The 19,140-nt window shown below is 40.9% G+C and overlaps 2 protein-coding genes across 5 annotated transcripts in view; both read right to left on the bottom strand.

Annotated features, from left to right (window-relative positions):
* Positions 1-4,580, bottom strand: part of CC2D1B (coiled-coil and C2 domain containing 1B) — a 56,469-nt gene extending 51,889 nt beyond the window's left edge. The window contains exons 1-3 of one of the 4 annotated variants that reach the window (XM_067535535.1): positions 4,492-4,580; positions 3,699-3,793; positions 3,088-3,226 (exon numbers count right to left, since the gene is read on the bottom strand). In XM_067535535.1, the coding sequence (XP_067391636.1) occupies positions 3,088-3,226; positions 3,699-3,764 (205 nt within the window). In that variant the 5' untranslated portion in view covers positions 3,765-3,793; positions 4,492-4,580. Of the gene's footprint in view, positions 1-3,087; positions 3,227-3,698; positions 3,982-4,107; positions 4,147-4,491 lie in introns of those variants that run through there. The other 3 variants (XM_067535536.1, XM_067535534.1, XM_067535537.1) reach the window with 3 other exon arrangements.
* A 1,578-nt stretch (positions 4,581-6,158) lies between these two features.
* The window catches only part of ORC1 (origin recognition complex subunit 1), a 29,143-nt gene continuing 16,161 nt past the window's right edge, over positions 6,159-19,140 (bottom strand). The window contains exons 9-17 of the mRNA XM_067535511.1: positions 18,947-19,053; positions 17,916-18,017; positions 17,137-17,308; positions 15,063-15,170; positions 13,431-13,580; positions 11,382-11,501; positions 8,378-8,544; positions 7,175-7,262; positions 6,159-6,763 (exon numbers count right to left, since the gene is read on the bottom strand). Of these exons, the coding sequence (XP_067391612.1) occupies positions 6,569-6,763; positions 7,175-7,262; positions 8,378-8,544; positions 11,382-11,501; positions 13,431-13,580; positions 15,063-15,170; positions 17,137-17,308; positions 17,916-18,017; positions 18,947-19,053 (1,209 nt within the window). The 3' untranslated portion in view covers positions 6,159-6,568. The remainder of the gene's footprint in view (positions 6,764-7,174; positions 7,263-8,377; positions 8,545-11,381; positions 11,502-13,430; positions 13,581-15,062; positions 15,171-17,136; positions 17,309-17,915; positions 18,018-18,946; positions 19,054-19,140) is intronic.

The following is a 19,140-nucleotide window of genomic DNA, read 5'->3' on the forward strand; positions in this document are numbered from 1 at the left end:
ATCTCTCCTAACTGCTCCACTTTGTATTCTATGCTCATTCCCAAATGTACACCTTCTTCCAGGCCACCATCTACCTATACCGTTTAAACTACTCTTATTCTTCCTCTTGCACAGACATACATCAGATTCTGCTCTCAGTTATACAAGTGAAAATAACAGTAGGATTTCACCTAACGCCTTAATTCCAGAAAATCGGGACTGCAATGCTCAAGCAATGGTACTGTTGATAAATGTGCTGCTCATGTATGAGGAAAACATTTGATACACCTTCAGTGAGCATTACGAATACTGACTCATAAAACCTTACAGAGATGTTGAGTATTAATCTTCACTTTATAGACAGGGAAAAATGAAAAACAATGTTAAATGACTTGAGCTCCAAAGAAAGAGTCAGTGTCAGAGGAGGGAGTAGAGCTCAGTAGTTCTTGATTCCCAGACCTATGCTCAAACAACCAGACCTTACCTGTATGTGCTATAGGCAGTAGTTGAAAAAGAGTTAATCATTAAGAATTAAGTCCTGTTGAAAGTGCCCACAGGAAATTCACAGAGAGAAACAGTGGATTTGATGACACAAAGGGCATTTATCACCTCATACACAGATCTAGAACACATCTTCTTAGGCTCAAGATGTTATCAGGATTCCTGATCAAGATCTTTATTTAATGCTTTCTAAAAGTCATTTAGTTAAGACCTAGAAAGGAATTCTTTAGACACCCTGGACACATTTACACGATCCATTGTCTACAGCCAAGCCTTAAGATACAACCGGATTTGCTGCGATCCCTCAGACAGAGACAAACACCTACAGGATCTCTATAAAACATTCTTAAAACTACAGTACCCACCTAGAGAGGTGAAGAAACAAATTGACAGAGCCAGACGAGTACCCAGAAGTCACCTACTATAGGACAGACCCAACAAAGAAAACAGACCACCACCACCCATCACCTACAGTCCCCAGTTAAAATATCTCCAACACATCATTAAGGATCTACAACCTATCCTAGCAGATGATCCGTCTCTCACTCAAGCTATGGGAGGCAGACCTATCCTTGCTTACACACAGCCCCACAACCTGAAGCAAATACTCATCAGCAACTATACACCCTACAAGAAGGCCAATCCAGGAACCTATCCCTGCAACAAACCCCATTGCCTGCTCTGCCCACACATTGATTCTAGTGACAGCATCACTGGTCCTAACCACATCAGTCACACCATAAGGGACTCATTCACCTGCACATCTACTAATGTTATATATGCCATCATGTGCCTGCAATGCCCCTCTGCCATGCACATTGGCCAAACTGGACTGTCACTATGTAAAAGAATAAATGGACACAAATCAGACATAAAAAATAACATCCATAAACCAGTTGGAGAACACTTCAATCTCCCAGGACACACTGTCACTGACTTGAAAGTTGCTATAGTCTTACAAAAAACCTTCAAAAACAGACTTCAAAGAGAAACTGCTGAGCTTGAAATCATCTGCAAACTTGACACAATCAGACTGGGTCTGAATAGGGACTTGGAATGGTTATCTCATTACAAGAAGTAATTGCCTCTGATCACACATTCTCACTTCCTAATCAATGGTTGTGAATAGGCCTCAAGTAGCTTTCATCCACCTCCCCCATTGTTATTTCTTCCCTTGGATATGTATATATGTGCCTTGTGATTTCTATTCCTTACATCTGATGAAGTGGGTTACAGCCCACAAAAGCTTATGCCTACAGTAATTAAATGTGTTAGTCTTTAAAGTGCTACGGAACTCTCGTTGTTTTTAGAATCCTAGATAGGATTCTCTATTTCAATCAACAGGATTTTTTAATTTGATGGGCAACTTTAAAAAAATACAATATACAATTGTACTTCGATACAACAGAATTTCTGCTAAAAGATTTAAAAAGAGAACAGGTTGAAGAAAGGTCTGCATCAACTTATTTCAAATACTTTAAAATCTTTTAGCGGGGTAGCAGTGTTAGTTTGTATACAGCAAAAACAACGAGAGTTCTGTAGCACTTTAAAGACTAACAAATTTAATTTCAGCAGGTATAAGCTTTCATGGGCTCCAACCCACTTCCTCAGATGCAAGTGAGGATGTGGGTTGGAGCTCACAAAAGCTTATGCCTGCTGAAATTAAATGTGTTAGTCTTTAAAGTGCTACAGAACTCTCTTTTTTTAAAAAAAAATCTTTTGAGTTCATTATTCTTAAAGGGTCACTATCATCTTGAAATCTACTTAGTATCAAAATGAAGTCAAATTTAGTTTCAGGTACTACACACTTGCCTCTGAGACTTCTGCCAGTTATTACTGTGATTTTACAATACATTTTCCTGTGTATTTAAAACTGTTCCTCTCTCTTGTTGCTGTGTGAAAGTTCCATACAAACACAGGAAAATGACAGTACAAGAAAGAATGAAGCTGATTATATATAAATGCTGCCAAATATACCAAGTAAACAAAGTCACAAGTTTCAAGATTTTATTTAAGGTCAGAAAGGCCCATTATAATAATCTAGTCTGACATAACACGTGGCAAAGAATTTTACCCAACAATTCCTGCATCATGTCGATAATTTCTGGTTGAGCTACAACGTATTTTTTAGAAAGACAAGCAGTCTTGATGTAAAGGCTGCAAGTGACTGACAGTCCACCACATCTCTTTGTAAATTACCCTCACTCTTCCCTTACTGTTAAAAAATATTGTACCTTATTTCCAACCTGAATTTGTCTAACTTCAACTTCCAGCCACTTGATTTTGGTATGCCTTCGTATGCTTTGGTATGCCTTTGCATTAAAAACAGTCCTCTGCTACCAAAATTCTTCTCCATATGCAGGTATTTAAACACCATGATCAAATCACGTCTTAACCTTCTCTTTGAACATCTTAAATTTTTCATTGAAAAGCTGACAATACAGCAAAATATTTCTCTAATTTCTTTGAGTTGCATAGTAATCTTAGGTGTGATACTTTTAACAACTATAAGTAAAAAAATCCAGAAGGAACTGTGATTTGTAAATTCGTATCCCTTTTATTTACATAAATAATTCAAATCAGCAAGAACTAGGAGCAATGACTTACTTTTCCCTTTGGGTTTTGACTTCCCTTCTGTCACCTTCTCTCCTGTGATAGCAGCAAGTTCTGCTTCTAGGTCCTCATCACCACCATCCTCTGTATCCAGCAACATATCTTCAGGATTGAAATCTACAAACAGCCCCAGCTGGAAGCAAGGGAAAATATTCTAATGAGAACAGAGAAGTCACTCAAAGCATCACATAACCTGAGTTATTTAACCATCTCAGTACATTCTGGACTCAGAGATAATATGGTTTCTGGCTGGAGTTTTTACCCACAATGCCTTGTAATTTTGACTAGCTATGTAACACAAACAAGAGAGAAACATAACTGAAACCAGATACACTCTGTTGGGAAACAGCAAATAAATCCCTTCTCAGGCCAGCATTGAATCAGCCTGAATGCTTACAAATAGGTCTCCCGGATATTTGAAATAACCAGGTAAAAAAAATAATTCAGGTTGGCGAGTCTTAACAGAATTAATCAGGAAGGTTCCAATACCAACACCACTTCCTGCAACTCTGGAATCATGTTAACCCAAGGGAGAATCGGAAAGTGGGATCCCGAGCATGCAAGCTTCTACACAGACTATAGTGCTGAAGAAGAGGTTTCTATACCTGCTTTGCAGCAGCAACTCCCTGGCCCTTTGCCTGGGGGCTTTTCCTGGGTCTCCTGCCAAGCATGTTGGCTCATGAATCTCAAACAACTCAACCTTTAATGGACACAAAAAAGAAACCCCCCCACACATACACAGGTTAACACATTGACACCCAACTGTGATACAAGACAGCAGCCTGTAAATCAACCTAATCCATTCTGGAAGCCCCACGGGTTACTATACCTCAGACCAAAGACCCTGTAGCCCCCTCCCCAGGGTTACCATACCCAAACCGCAGACTGGGGACACCGGCTTGTAACCCCCCATCTCTGTACTATATCCACCCCCCAGGCCAGGGCCCCGCCCTGTACACCAGACCCGGAGCTGGGTACGGACGCGCCTGTCCCCTCAGCTGCACCCCCGCCGACCTGGAGCCAGGCACAGGAACCTCTCACGGGCCGCCGGAGTCTCTTCACCCCCCCCCCCCAGGACAGGAGCCGAGCCCAGGAGCTTCCCCCTCCCCCGCGAGATGGTCACGGGAGCCGGGCACAGGATCCCGTCCCCCGGCCCGCCCTGGACGGAGCCGGGCACAGCGGCTAGAGCTCCAGGCCCTGTCAGGGCCGGGGGGCGCGCAGGGCGGGAACACGCAGCGTCCAGTAAATAACCGACGCGGGGCAGCGGGGCCCGTGTAGGCTCCGGGGAAGGGGCGGAGACGGCACCTTCCGCCATTGCACACGGCGTGACGTGAAGTGACCGGACCGGGCCGGGCCGGGCCTACTCTGCCCGGCAACACCCCCGCTCGAGAGACCCACCCTGTCCTGGACCCTGAGCTGAGGAGACAAGTCGGCGCCCTCCACAGCAGAGGCGAGTCGCGCGCGACTTCTGCCGGCTCGGTGCACGGACTGCACACGCAGGCGCAAAGCGAACGGAGAGGAGGGGGAGGGAGAGACTCGATGGGGGCGGAGTTATGGAAATCAGGGCAGGGCCAAGAATCGGGTAGAGGCGGGGTCATGGGAAAGAGGCGGAGCAGAATAAGGGAGGGGTAGGGCCATGGGAACGGGTGGGGTGCGGCCGGATGGAGTTTCAAAGGGGGGGTGGGTCCTGCAATTTGGTCAGGGAGTGAAGTTGAGAGGAGAGGGTCTAGTAGAGCAGGGCAGAGCCAAAGGTAAAGGGATAGGTAGAACCAAACAGGCAGGAACCACTGGTTCAGGGGCAGAGGGAAGCATGGAGCAAAGCAAAGAATAGGGCCTAAGCAACCCCTGGGATGCCCATGGGAGGGGTATTTATTTATTGCCACATCTGAGCCAGAGGCAGTTAATTGCCCTTTAGGGGGACCACCTAGCAAGTGTGGAAAATCAGAACAGGGGGTGTGAGGTAATAGGTGCCTATATAAGTCAAAGCCCCAAATATCAGGACTGGCCTTGTAACATCAGGATATCTGGTAACTCTGTTGCCCTTGGAACTATTTTCTAGGCTTTGCCTGCTAGTCCCAGTGACACCTTTTGCAGTACATGACAGTTCCCCACAGTTAAAGTCTTGCCTAGCCAGCAACTCCACTAATTTGCATAAGCAATTAAATAGGGATTCGGTGCCTGATAGTTTAAGATTAAACCAGCATCTCTGTGTTTATACAGGGCAGAGAAGACAGTCAATGATCCACAGACAGAGCATCACATACTGGTCCCATGTATACCATGGAATTTGCCACAAATTCTTTTTTTAAATGAAAGCTGTTTCTGGCATTTGATTGTGAAGATGTTCCATATTTGCAGGGCCATATAGACAGTTCATACCTCAGCTATTTTTTTCTAGACTGGAAAATATTCTCCATCTCAGTCCACTGTTAACTCTGAAAACTAACAGTGAATATCTTGGGTTATGAGTTATTGAAGAAACTGATGAGTTCCTAACTCTTAGCTTTGTGCTAGAGTGTCTATTCCATAAAAACTCATTGTGAGGTAAACCCTCTATCTGCACAGTAAGCCACTCCCATTTTCTATACTGAGGTCACTTATTAGAAGCTTAAACTATTTTTGCAGCACATTTCATGCTAGTAAATCATTTTAAAGTGATTAAGAACATCATTTAAAAATAGGCGATCAAAATATCTTCAGTAATTTTGGTAATTTTTTTTTTCAAGTATAATTCCCACACTGAAAACACAGCTTAATCAAACATCCATCGATTGTACTTCAGGCAACAAATCTGAAGCTCTTCCTTGTAACTGATAAACATGCTTAAATTCAAAGTGAAATGTAAAGCTTGTTCTTCTATGGAAAGAAATTTCCACTGGCATTTTCATTTCCATAGTGGCAAACACTCATGCCTTCCTCCCCAACTTTTGGACTTGCCACCTACAGCTCTGTATATTTTCACTTTGCATTAGCAACACATGAGAAATTTAAGTTTAAAACATGTCTGAAAAGTGTTAATCAGGTCTTATGTATCATATTGAAATTTCAGAGGGCAAATTACCTAAACTGCAGCTTCGTAAAGACACCCCTACTCCTCCAAAGAGTGCTTTAGTATCTTGAGTGACCACAAGTGGTCAAAGTTTTCACAGCTTACTTAAAAGAGGGCAGTTTCCATGCTATTTTGGGGCACTGGCTCAGAGGGGAGAGTGCCACCTACTGAACACATCACTTACTGCAACACCTAAAAATATTCAAAACAAGTGATTTAAATGCAAAGATATAAAATGCTTTGGAAGGAATTCTTTATTATACAAAAAATGCTTTAATAGATCAAAAATTTAAGTTAAGAGTTTAGAAGAAATACAGTTCTAGTATGTTTAATTTTTATCACCAACTTTTTAAAACCAGTCTTTTTAAAAGTGTAACAATGTTTAAAATATTTACACCTACATATAAACATAAAACTTCTGTTGCCTTATTCCTGCTTAAGTGCATACATGACATCATCTTGGCTGATATTCAGGCGCACCCGCATGTGAAGGTATTTATTATTGGACTCTACCAGCAACAGACGGCAGGCGCCAAGTCTCGAGCAAATTGCCATAATTTCTGATACCGTAGGAATTTGCAGACCTTCAATCCTACATAGTGCTACATGTTGATGATAGATCTAGAGGAACAAGATACAAATTAATTTAGTCAGTATATTAGATTGGAACAGGAAACAAAAGAGAAAAAGACAGCTTTCCACCCTCAACATCTATGGAAGGAGGGAGTCTGTTTGGAGTGAAGATGACACACACATGCTGTCCTATACAGAACATTAATACTATATCAATGCGTAAGAAACTGTAACACAGTTAAGTTTCCTCTATTACACAAGCACAAAATAAATTAGGATGCCAGCATCTGTTGTTCTTTGTTCTAACAAGACTTTTCCATTCTCATCTCCCTTAGCTTTTATGAACTGGGTTATATCAATTACATGTTATCTTTTTAAAATATAAATATCAGTTTTCAAATAGTCAAACAGCTAAGATGAAAAAATATTGTCCAAGTTATTAAAAAATAGAAAATGTACCTGCTGAACAGTTGCTTCCTCAAGCCCTGACTTTCGAAACTCTGCTATAATTGCTTTCAGGAATATTTGTTCATGCAATGAAGCATTCCTGAAAGAGAAGAGGAAAATCTTACCACCACTCTTGCTTGATCAAACCTAGGACATCAGTGACTCATAGGAAGAGGTTTGAGGGGTGGCAAATTCTGATAAGCCCTTGCTGAAAAGAATTACATATTTTCTCAGGCAGAAAAGGGGAAAAAAAAAGTGTCAGATTTATTTAGTTCATACTCTCATGCCACATTTCACCCCATATATTGTAACACAAGGCTTTACAAGTTATTTAAAAACATTTAATGAAGTTTAATCATCATGCCATTGTTTACAGGCACTCACATACTATGGTGATGGGACCGTGTATCGGTATCTAGATAGCAGAGTGTTACTACTTTAATATGGCAGACCTGTGGAATTACAAAATTCCAGCACCTAATGATATTTGTATTTTTGCTACTGGTGAGCAAGTCGGCATCTTATGTAAGAGTTAAAAATTTTGGACTTCAATGGCAAATGCAATATTAGAGCATGTGCAATGGCTCAGTGTGTTATAAATGATTTACATTTGGGAATTAATTAATTTCACATTCAAGTTTTCACCTAAAATAAATATCTAAAGCACAATTCTACTCTGTAAAAATGGCACCTTCTTACCAAAGGCATCTGTTCCATGTGTGCATTCAAGTCATACCTTCTTGCTTTACTGACTAAAATAAAATATCACTCTTTTTTTCCTGTTAAGCTCTGCAGATCTGAGGCTGAGCCAGATTCTCCTCCCTTCCTGAGTTTCATCAACAGCTTTCTAAATTTATGTCAGTTACAACATGTGCAAATGCACTGAAGACAATGGAGTTCCACAAAAATAGCTGAGAGATTAAGCTGGCCTGCAGAACTTCTTGATGCTCAAGAAAGAATCCAGCTTAAATAGGAATCAGAATTCTTGCATTCTGTTCCCAGGTAGGTCTCTTGCCACAACAAAGCACTTATTATGTACCTTCATCTGAAAACAGGAATACTTCCTACCCTCCTAGTGGTGCTGTAAGACAAAATTTGTACAGTGCTTGATATAAGGGCAAATATTACATATCCTCCCAGAGATACAAAAACTATACAACCGGACTGGAGTTTGGGGTGGAAACATAGGAAGCTACTTCTAAACAGCAGTTTTACCTGATTGCATTTATATAAGGGGATGAAAACATTTCATCTATGGCTTTCATTACGTGGGCCATGCTGACTAATCCAGAGGCAGTTTTCTGGCTCGAGAACTCGCAAATCTCAGTGGACCTTCGGCAGATATCAAGACAACGCCTTGCATCACCAGATAATGCTGCCACCTGAGAAGGAAACCATGCATCAATAGTAGCACTTTCCCGGCAGCTGAGAACAAACAGTAACAAGAATTGACAGGGTTCTTTGAAAATCAGTAGAGCCGTGCCACTGTGGACAGCCATTCCTAGAACTCCTTGTTTCAAAACAGTAACTTTTATTGATCACACACAAAAATCCAATCTAGTCATTACAAATCCAAGACATTCAACTGCTGTCAAGACATATGTATAACAAGTTCTACATATAGGGTGGGATTTTTAAAAAATGTCTGCATTGGGTCAACTCTGCTCTCATTGAAATTAATAGTAAAACTCCCATCAACTTCAATGGGAGCAGAGGTAGGTCAATACTGGGAATTTTGAAAATCTCACCCATAATCTATACTCTAATCAATTTTCAACCAGAAAATATCACACCATGAGCAGTCTGCACAGGTGTTTATCACTAGATAATGCTTGATCTTCTCATCCACCATTAATAACAGACTGCAGGAGAACATTTCAAAAGGGTTTCCCCAAATATATATGGGGGATTCTCAAAAGAGCCTGATGTTTCATGTCCAACACCCATTGAAAGTCCCTTAAGCACTTTTGAAAATCCCATCTGTAGTTTTACATTTTAACATAGGATAGAATTTGTATGAGAGAGAGATAGTAATGGCCTAATTTTCAAAGATGCTTAACACTTACAGCTCCCCTTGTTAACAGGAAACAAGTCAGCAATATTTTTGAAAATCTGACTATTGTGTTCTTACAGAGCACAATCTTCAAATACCACACTGACTAGGACACCTATTGCAGATTACTCACTAATCTGCAAAATTAACATTATTAATCTTATAAAAATCCACGATAGTTCATAACATTTTTTAAATTTTTTTGACAATTATTTGTGACAATACTTCATAACATACTAATGAGTGCACTACAGTATGTTTTGCAATAGCAATGAAGTCAGTAATAGGTACTTCACTATTACTAAATCCAGGTCAAGAAGTAAATTGTTGTGGGTTTGTTTTTTTTTTTCTTTAAAGAGAATTAATGGTTTGCAATTAACAATGAGAATTAGTGAGCTTCTAATGTGGTGTTTATCTCTCAAAGAAGGTTGTTATGATCAATTATATTATTAACATACAATAGCATAGACATTTTAAATTATTTATACATCTTAGTTTGGAGTTTTATTGACCTCAAGGTATTTATACAGTTCTCTACACTAGATTAAATATTAATCAATTAACTAGCCCCTATTGTGACGCTGTCTGGATTAGGGGGGACCTTTTAAATTATTATATAATACCAATATTGCTAAATTATAATAGTTCGTACTGATATGCCATGTCAGGTACTGTTGGAAAGGTTATAACTCACTAAAATTGATAAGCACATTTATATATATATGTATCAGGGTTGTTTGATAAGTTCTAAATATGCATGATACATTGACATTTCATCTTGTGCTGTGTTTCTGGTGACACCCCAGACAGGAAGGCAGCAGCACTAAGCCTGCTTAATGGCCCATTACAGGACCTCGAAGGTATAACAAGGAGGTACAAGAGCCCAAGGAGAGAAGCCAAGGCTACATCTTATGAGTCACCAGGACTTAAGAACATGCCCTATGGACAGGGGACTCTCTCTGAGGTGCCATGTGCGGAGGATTTGTGTTTGAAACAAGCCACATGGCAATTTGAGAAACTATAAAAGGCATCTGCACTATATCCATATTGTCTTCAGTCCTACTTCCTACCTCTGGATCAATTCATCTGCAACTGAAGCTGTGAAACAAAGGACTGAGACTCATCCAGGTACTGGATGTACACCAGAGGGACTATACAAGCCTGCAAACTCCACAATTCTACGGAAAACCTGATACATACGGACTTTCAAATCATTTGTATGTATCTGATTGCTTTGACCAATTTAACATCTCTCAATTATTTCTTTCCCTTTATAATAAACTTTTAGTTTTAGTTACTAAAGGATTGGCTGGCAGTGTGGTATTCTGGGTAAGACTGAAATTTATATTGATCTGGTAATGTGGCTGAGCCTTTGGAGATCTGGAGAACCTTTTTGGTAAAGGGAACAGAGTTTTAATAACTTATCCCTTTACTGAACCTAGTGGCTGATTGGGAGCCTGAGACTGAAATGCAATAAGGGGGTTGTGTATTTCTTGATTTTAACTTCTTGATAACCAGTGTGGGGGGATCAGAAGCTGTTTGTGACTGGTTGGTGAATTTACTGCAGTGTTAGCCACCAGTGCTGGGAGAATCTGCTCTCCTTTTGCAGCCTGCCCTGACCTTGGCATTATCAGGTGGTCTGCCCTAGGCATGGATGGGTCACACCTATCCCACGGAGTGTACCAATCTGGAAGCAAAACAGGTGCAAAATAAGAGAGACAGAATGGTGGGAAGTACTTTGGAACCTGAACATCATCTCATGGAATAAGGTGGATCTGGATATTTCCATCATGATTATCAGACTAATTTTGGCAAGGTCACATAGTAATTCACATTATGCCAAATATTGGAAAAGGTAACATCTCACCACTTTGTATTATCAGGATTCTATTGCAATGCTCCTGGTCTTTATTACTGTGTGACATTACTGTAGCAAGAGGGAACAGGCAAGCAGATTGCTCCAGCATCACACCCTGCAGCACTGCTCTGCATACCAGCCTGTGGAGTGCACAATGCCAGCATCCTTCTGCAGCTCTTGGAATGAAATGTCCAACCAAGGAGATGGGTCTGGTTTCCATTACTGGCTACAGTCTATTATGCTCCTCTGACACTAGCCCCCTCACTTAACAGTGCAACGCAGACATTACACTTCTGTACTGTGTTTACCTTTCTGGAAACTAGCTGGATTGCATCCTCTTCAAATGCTTTTACGTGATTCAGCCTGGATGAGATAATCTGCTGTAACTGTTTGTAGGTGTAGGGTTGGAAGGACATTCTGGTGAGACCCTACAGAGAACAAATGAGTAAGAAGCATTTACTTGCTAACACACAATATGGATTTATTGATGCTGTGAAATTTCACAGCAAGGAGTGCTTGTCTAAATCATTTCTTGACTCTTAAAGAAAGTGTCCCCTTCTCACCAGTTAAAACTCAGGATACGTCTACACAGCAAAGAAAAACCTCTGGCTTGTCTGTACCAGCCAGCTCAGGCTCACAGGGCTCGGACTATGGGGCTGTTTCCACTGCTGTGTAGACTTTTGGGCTTGAGCTGGAGAGTTCCAGAGCTCGGGCTCCAACCCAAGCCCAGAAGTCTATACAGCAATGAAATGGCCCTGCAGCCCTTGTTGGCTGGCACAGGCCAGTCGTGGGTTTTTCTTTGCTGTGTAGACATACCCTCAGAGGCTATTCTACATCCCCTTCACATACATTGGGGCCTGCTGAGGACAGCTTTCAAAATAGCTCACTGTCCACCTTCTCACAAGCATGGCTTGCTATAAATAACTTCTGCGGTGGGGGCAGTCTCTCCATTCATCCCCCAAGACCAGTTCAAAACTTTAATCACTGCTGCTTCATACGTGCAAAAGAAAAAGATGCACCCATCCAAGAGAGCTGATAGCATGGCCTGTCCTATTTCCCTTCCAACCCCAATGGATTTGAGAAGTAACACCTACTTCCAAAATGCAAGTTTCTAGCACAGAACTTATGGGCCATCAGGCTGCACCAGTAAAAGAAGTTTTTAAATGTGACTCATCTCTCTCAGAACCACTATTAAAGAGAGGTTCTACTCTGTAAAAATAGCCCTCTCTCTCTCAGCCGATATATCTGTGTGTGTACATAGACATGCAGTCATATTTGCTGACTTACAGTAAAGTACTCCTGGTAGTCCAGCACAGCTAGTAACTATTAAGAGTGAGATAGGTTCTGTTCTGGCTCAGGCATCTACAGAATGAACTAAATTTCAACTGTAGGGCCAAATTTTGCCCTTGGTTACACCTGTGCAACCTACTGCCTTCACTATTCCACAAGGTAACAGAATTTAGAACTACCCACAATCTTTATTTCTGTTGATTATACATGAGCCAAAAAGTAATCGGTGGACTCTCAGATCCCAGGTTGAGTTTCCAGGCCTGGCATTTAGAAAAAATAATTTTACTTGTAAATGGAGATCTGAAAGTCACCAAAGGAATCAATCTGGAACACCTGGCATTTTTTGCAAGCCGCTTTTCTGAACAGCATTCAAAACATGATTTGTTACACACTGGATCAGACCAGGTCCAATATTCTGTCCTGAAGTATGCAACACCTTATACTTCAGAGAACGGCAATAAGCCACTGTGCAATGATGTGATAGGGATGAGTAGGAAAGGCTCTGACCCTGGGGCAATCACAATTTACCTGGTGAAGTGCGACATTTGATCATCCAAATCCTAACATGTATCATCGCAAATGTTATAAAGTCATCTGGTTCTAATTTTCCTAATTGCTCTGAAGTGTCCCTAGCCTCTGTTTGCTAGAAGCTGGGAATGGGCAACAGGGAATGGATCACTTGATGTTTACCCTGTTCTGTTCATTCCCCCTAAAGCACCTGATATTGACCACTGTCAGAAGACAAGGTACCAGGCTAGATGGACCATTGGTCTGCCTCAGTATGGCCGTTCTTATGTTCTAATTCATCCTGACAAGAAAGAATACAGAGGTCTCCCCTTCTTGATATAGCCTCTAATTAATTAGATAATTGGCTCCTGCATCTCCTTTCTTTGAATCCTTAACATTCATCATTCACCCTCCTCCCTTGAAAAAAGGAACTAAAAAGGCAGTTTTTTAGGTTTACTTTTGTAATGTTGCTCGCCCTCTGTCTCTTCCTGATCACACTGGACTGCAGCTAATCTCCCCATACCACCCCTCAGCATTGCAACAAAACTACCAGGACATACCAGCCTACTAGCCACTCTGTTCATCATGATCCTCTCCGGTAAATCCATGGTGTTAGCGATGGCCAGGATGATCAGTTTGGCTTGCTTTTGGGTTGGCCAGTCAAATAGATTGTACATCACATTCTGCTTTCGGGTCCATAGGAGATCAAGCTGGGCCCAGGAGAGAAAGGAGACAGATGTTAACTGGAGAAGAAGGAGGTCTTGTGGTTAATACACTCGATAAAGACTCAGGAGAAGTAAATTCAATACCTGCTCTGCCACAGACTTCCTGTGTGATCTGGGTCATTTCATATTTCTGTGTCTCGTAAGAACGGCTATACTGGGTCAGAACAATGCTCCATCTAGCCCAGTTTCTAGCAGCTAGAGGTTTAGGAACACACAGAGCATGCTGCTGCATCCCTGACCATCTTGGCTAATAGCCATTGATGGACCTATCCTCCATGAAGTTACCTAATTCTTTTTTGAACCAGTTATACTTTTGGCCTTCACAACATCCCCTGGCAACAAGTTCCACAGATTGACTGTGCATTGTGTGAAGAAGTGCTTCCTTGTGTTTGTTTTAAACCTGCTTCGTATTAATTTCATGGGGTGACCCCTGGTTTGTGTGTTATCTGAAAGGGTAATTAACACTTCTTAAGTCACTTTCTCCACATCATTCAGAGGACTACAAAAATCACATTATATCCCCCCTCGGTTGTCTCTTTTCCAAGATGACCAGTCCCAATCTGTTTAATCTCTCCTCATATAGAAGGTATTCCATAGCCCTAATCATTTTTGTTGCCTTCTCTTTACTTTTTCCAATTCTAATATATCATTTGACATGGGGCAACCAGAAATGCATGCAGAATTCAAGATGGGGGCATATCATGGATTTATATATTGGCATTAAGATATTTCTGTCTTTATGTAACTCTTTCTGAATGGTTCCTAACACTGTTAGCTTTTTTGACTGCTGCTGCGCATTGTTCTCTGAAAACATCTGCTCAATCTATGACAACTTCAAGATCTGTTTCTTGAAGATAACAGCTAATTTAGATCCCATCATTTTGAAAGTAGAGTTGTGATTATGTTTTCCAATGTACATTATTTTGCATGTATCAACATTGAATTTCATCTGCCATTTTGTTGCCCAGTAACCCAGTTTTTAGAAATCTCCTTGTAACTTCAGTATCTTGAGTAATTTTGTATCATCTGCAAACTTTCCCACCTCAGTGCTTACACCTTTTTCCAGATCATTTATGAATATGTTGAACAGTACAGATCCCATTATAGAAGACACCAAGGCAAGAGGCAGCCTCTAATGTAGCTGAATCCTAGTCTATGTTAAGGGCATTACAGACTGTAACTAACTCCTTGAATTGTACCTAGAAGTGAACCAGGAGCCAACACAGAGCACAGTTAAAATGTGCTCTCACTGGGCTAACCTACTAAGGCAGCAGAAAGGCTCATTCTGTACATTCAGTTTCATAGGATTGTCCAAAGGATTTGTTTTGGTGCCTTTAATCTCCCACTGTCTCCTAATTTTAAATTATATATAGACCATTTTATAATCCCCCAGCATTCCCTTCTGCCCCCAAAATACCCACTCCCTGTGATATTAGGGGAAAGAGGGTGTGGGACCCTTCTCCTCACCTCATCAACTATCAGTACTGTCGTCTTCCTCTTTGGCCCAGGTGTGCAGAATAGCTTTGCCAACAGCACTGCAGCATGGGTTGCTGTCACCTTCTGACCTGTCAGTAGCTGAATGGGATTAAAGAGTACACAGGGTTAATCAGTCTGTAGTCCAATATCTAAGGATCTAATTCTTACTCTGTTCGTACATCTCTCTACTGCTCATCATCAAGTAGCCGGACACTACACACAAAAAAGTTAACACAACAGTACTGGGCTCAGTAGTCCACAAAAAGACAAATCACTCTATCGAAAACTGGACATAAAGGAAAAGATGAGGAACCAGGAAAGACATAGTTAAAAGGAAGGTCATAATAGTCATAGATGACCTGTTCAAATAGAGACCTTGCAACAAACCCTTAGGACTGTCTCAGAAAGATACTTGAAGAGGTCTTCACAGAGACCCTGAAATAAGAAAGCCTTGCTGCCAGCCCAAATCACTTGTAAGCATAACTTGTCTGACTTTAGCAACCATGAGTCCATATTAAAGAACTTATGAATGGCCAGCAAGACCTTGGACTGAATAATTTACTCTTCTGTCTAATCTAAGAAAACATTTTGACCAAGTTTATTTCTGAATTGATCTATACAGCAAGAGGTAATAATGTAAACTGCTGTCCATATATTATTGCTTTTCCTTTGCGGCTGTTGAGGCTCATAGGAATCAGTGTGAACGTTTCAGAATTACATCACATACACACCAGTCAGATAGCCAACAAGCTCAGAGTGACATGAATACAAAAAAAACAAACAGAAGTTTGAATTAATGTGCCCATACAGTTAACAACAAAACAGTGCAAAGCACACAAAGGCTAGACTATTTGTGAAGCCCTATTAGCCAACATGATTGTTAGGAAGGGGCATATAAAACACATTCTTCTCCCTTCCATACACTATAAGTCAGAGCCCTACGAATTCCATGGCTGCAGAATTCAGCCCTTGCTGCAGAACTGTGCTCAGAATATCAGCTTTAATTTAAAAAATTGTTTCTAGGATTAAGGATTACAACAAGGGTAACCTTGAAAACACAGAATGTAAATCAATGCGTTATTTTCTTCCTCAATCTAAAGACACCTTAAAATAATAATTGAGATGTGTTCACTCCCGTGGTCATCTGAATCGGGTCTTATGGACTCCGTGATTTCACAGCTATGGAATTTTGTATTTTCCCCAAGATGCCATGGATTCAGTATTTTTGCCACAGAATTTGCCATTTTTCTGCAGCATGGTGCCTGATGTTCTGTTTTCTCACTCCCTGATCTGCCAAAACCTGCTTGCAGCTGCCTCTTGCAGCCAACACCATCAGGGGAAATGCAACCTTGAATTTTAATTATGAACAGCAATCTTGGAAGAGAAGGGACTGGATGTTTCAGAAAACTGGTAATGAAATACAGAACCTTTCACTTCTAGGTAACTGGTTTGACTGCCTAGATTGACAGAGGCCATGAGTTGACACTGTGGATGGCTATTTGGTGGTCTCAGTCCAGTTCCCAGAAGACTGGTGTTCACACAATAAAATACTTTCTATCTCAACTGGCAGCCTTAAGAGAGATACTATGATCCACAGAAGCTTTTGTGAAGACTGAAGTATGGTAGCAATCAGGTCTGTTAACCTTAGGTAACTATTCTGTTGCTAGAGTGTCCTCTAGTATTGTCAGCTCAGCAACTTTCAGATGCATAGGCATGCACAAAGAGTTATGAGAAAAACCAGGAATCTATTTTGTAAGATTTTTTTTTAAGGAATTGATGTTATAAAACTTGATTTCCCAGCTGCTGCCTTGGTGAAGTTCAATCCTCTCATCAGAGTACTCATGGAGCAATCTCTCCAGCTTCAATTGCATGAATCTTCAAAATGAGATCACTTTACAAGCCTGTCTTAGGAGAAAAGTATGCTGTTCCTTGAGAGGACTGCTGGGATGTGTTAATTGTTAAAGTCATGGCTCGCATAGGGCTGGGCATAGGAATCTGAGGACAAAAAGCGACATGAGTTCAATTTCCCTTTATATCGGGCATATATCAGAGAGGCCTGGCTCACCTCCAATATTTGCACATAGGCCTGGTGAGGGTCAGTCAGCTTCATGCCATTGATTTCTATGAACTGGAAGGATGGTAGCTCATCATTTTCTGCTGCTTGTTGGAGACAACGAATTACTTCGTGAACAGTTGCTGTTTTGCCTGTTCCAGGAACCCCAGAAATGTACATACACCTGAAACAGGAGAGGATAGATTTGTGATCCCAGTGATCTGAGCACAGGACTGGGAGCTGGGAATTCCCGAATTCTAATCCCAGTTTTGAAAATGACTCCCTTCAGTTGCCTTGGGCAAGTCCTTAAACTTCAGTTTCCCTATCTGCACATTGGGGATAATACTTGCCTACCTCATAGTGGGGTCATAAGGATTTAAAGCATTAAATGCTAAGTTATTACTACTGCTATAGAACAGGAAAAAATCTTTCCCAAGACATCTAAAACTGACTAGATGTCTGAGTCTTTAGTTTAAATCTGAGCAGCCAGAGGCACTGCATGAAAGTTTTTTTACCAAGTAGCACCAAAAGCAAAAGGCTGCTAGGACCTTTATTATGAATATCAACAAACTGGGAATAATTTGTTCAGAAAGATTAGAAGCCAGATCACTGCTGCTCTTCTGCCACAGACAACCATGATCTGGTTGGGTTACTGCCTTCTTCCCCTTCCCAAATTGCACTTCAGTGGAATAAGATTTCTCTCCATTTATCCAAACAGCCTGCTGAAGTATTAATGGTTGCATCTGACCAATCCCCACACGTATACAGAAGTAGGCCATGAGACAACTCACCCTCCAGTTCCATCAATCAGTTTACTTTCTACAAAGTTATAGATATCCTTGAACTCTTCTTCTCGACAAGGCAAAGAACCTGGGATGGCAGAAACATGCAACCTTTGATTGAAACAAAAAAGATTTAAGAGTTTTAGCTTTTCCTAATTCCAACTGAACTTCCTGCTGCAGAAAGGCAAGTGAGAAGAATCCTCCTCTTCCTACACACACAAATACATCTATATATCTTGAGTCGGTCTTAAACTGTAAGAGTGCCAAAAGTGCTTGGTTTATTTTATTTTTTTAAAAAGAGGCCAAGGTTTTAGAAAGTGAACTTAACCTAGCCTTTATGTATGTTCTCCAAAAACTTCCAGATACCATATGCTCTGATCTTCATAAGCAAACAGCATGAAGTCAGGAAGATTCAGCTGCTGCTTTACCAGACAAATTTAATTAAAAACAAAATTAAGAATGAAGGAATGAAGGAACCAGAGAATTTGATAGCAGGAAAGATTGGGGGTAAGACAGTACAGTAAAAGGAAGGAGTTGAGAGAAAGACACAACCAATCCTACATGTATATTTCAATAGAACATGTAGGATTCAAACTGGTAACTTATAGTAGTTTATTTATTTATGGGAACCAGTGTGTAAGTGCCCTGAAGAAGGAAGGAGAGACTCTTTGATTCTCTAGCATTGTGCAGGGTAAAATAAATATTGCTACCAATTTCTGTAGGTCAGGGACCTTAACAATTAGTATTGTTGAGAAGCACAAAAGAAAATGTGTGGGGGGAAATTTACATATCCAGAAACAAACTTAGTATGCATAGACCAGTCTAGATGTTTTTAATCCTCAAGAATATTCCTGTTCTTACTCTCTGAACTAAGGATGCTGCTTCTGCTATTGCCTGTTCTTGGGGAAACTTGTAGCTTGGAAATAGCATATGTACCTTTACCCCATAGGAATAAAGCAAAACTGGCATTTCCTTGTTGTTATACTTTGTTCCTCATTCCTCTAGTGAAATAACAGGATGATCCCTCTGCTACACTTTACCTTAATCGGGCCTCTTCTAGCACATTGGCTGGTTTCTCTGTTGCTTTTTTTCTAATGGGAATTCTGGGCGTAGCATTACGGGGCGTCTTGGGGGTTCTTGGCTCAGGCTGCAGAGAAAAGTCAAAATCTTCAAACACTAGAAGCAGGTTTTGCATAGCAATAGACGTATTTATATTAGAGACCATCAATCTTCT

This window comes from Emydura macquarii, unplaced genomic scaffold, assembly GCF_026122565.2.
Source record: "Emydura macquarii macquarii isolate MOO-44397 ecotype Brisbane River unplaced genomic scaffold, CSIRO-AGI_Emac_v2 contig_3506, whole genome shotgun sequence".
NCBI lineage: Eukaryota > Metazoa > Chordata > Testudines > Chelidae > Emydura > Emydura macquarii.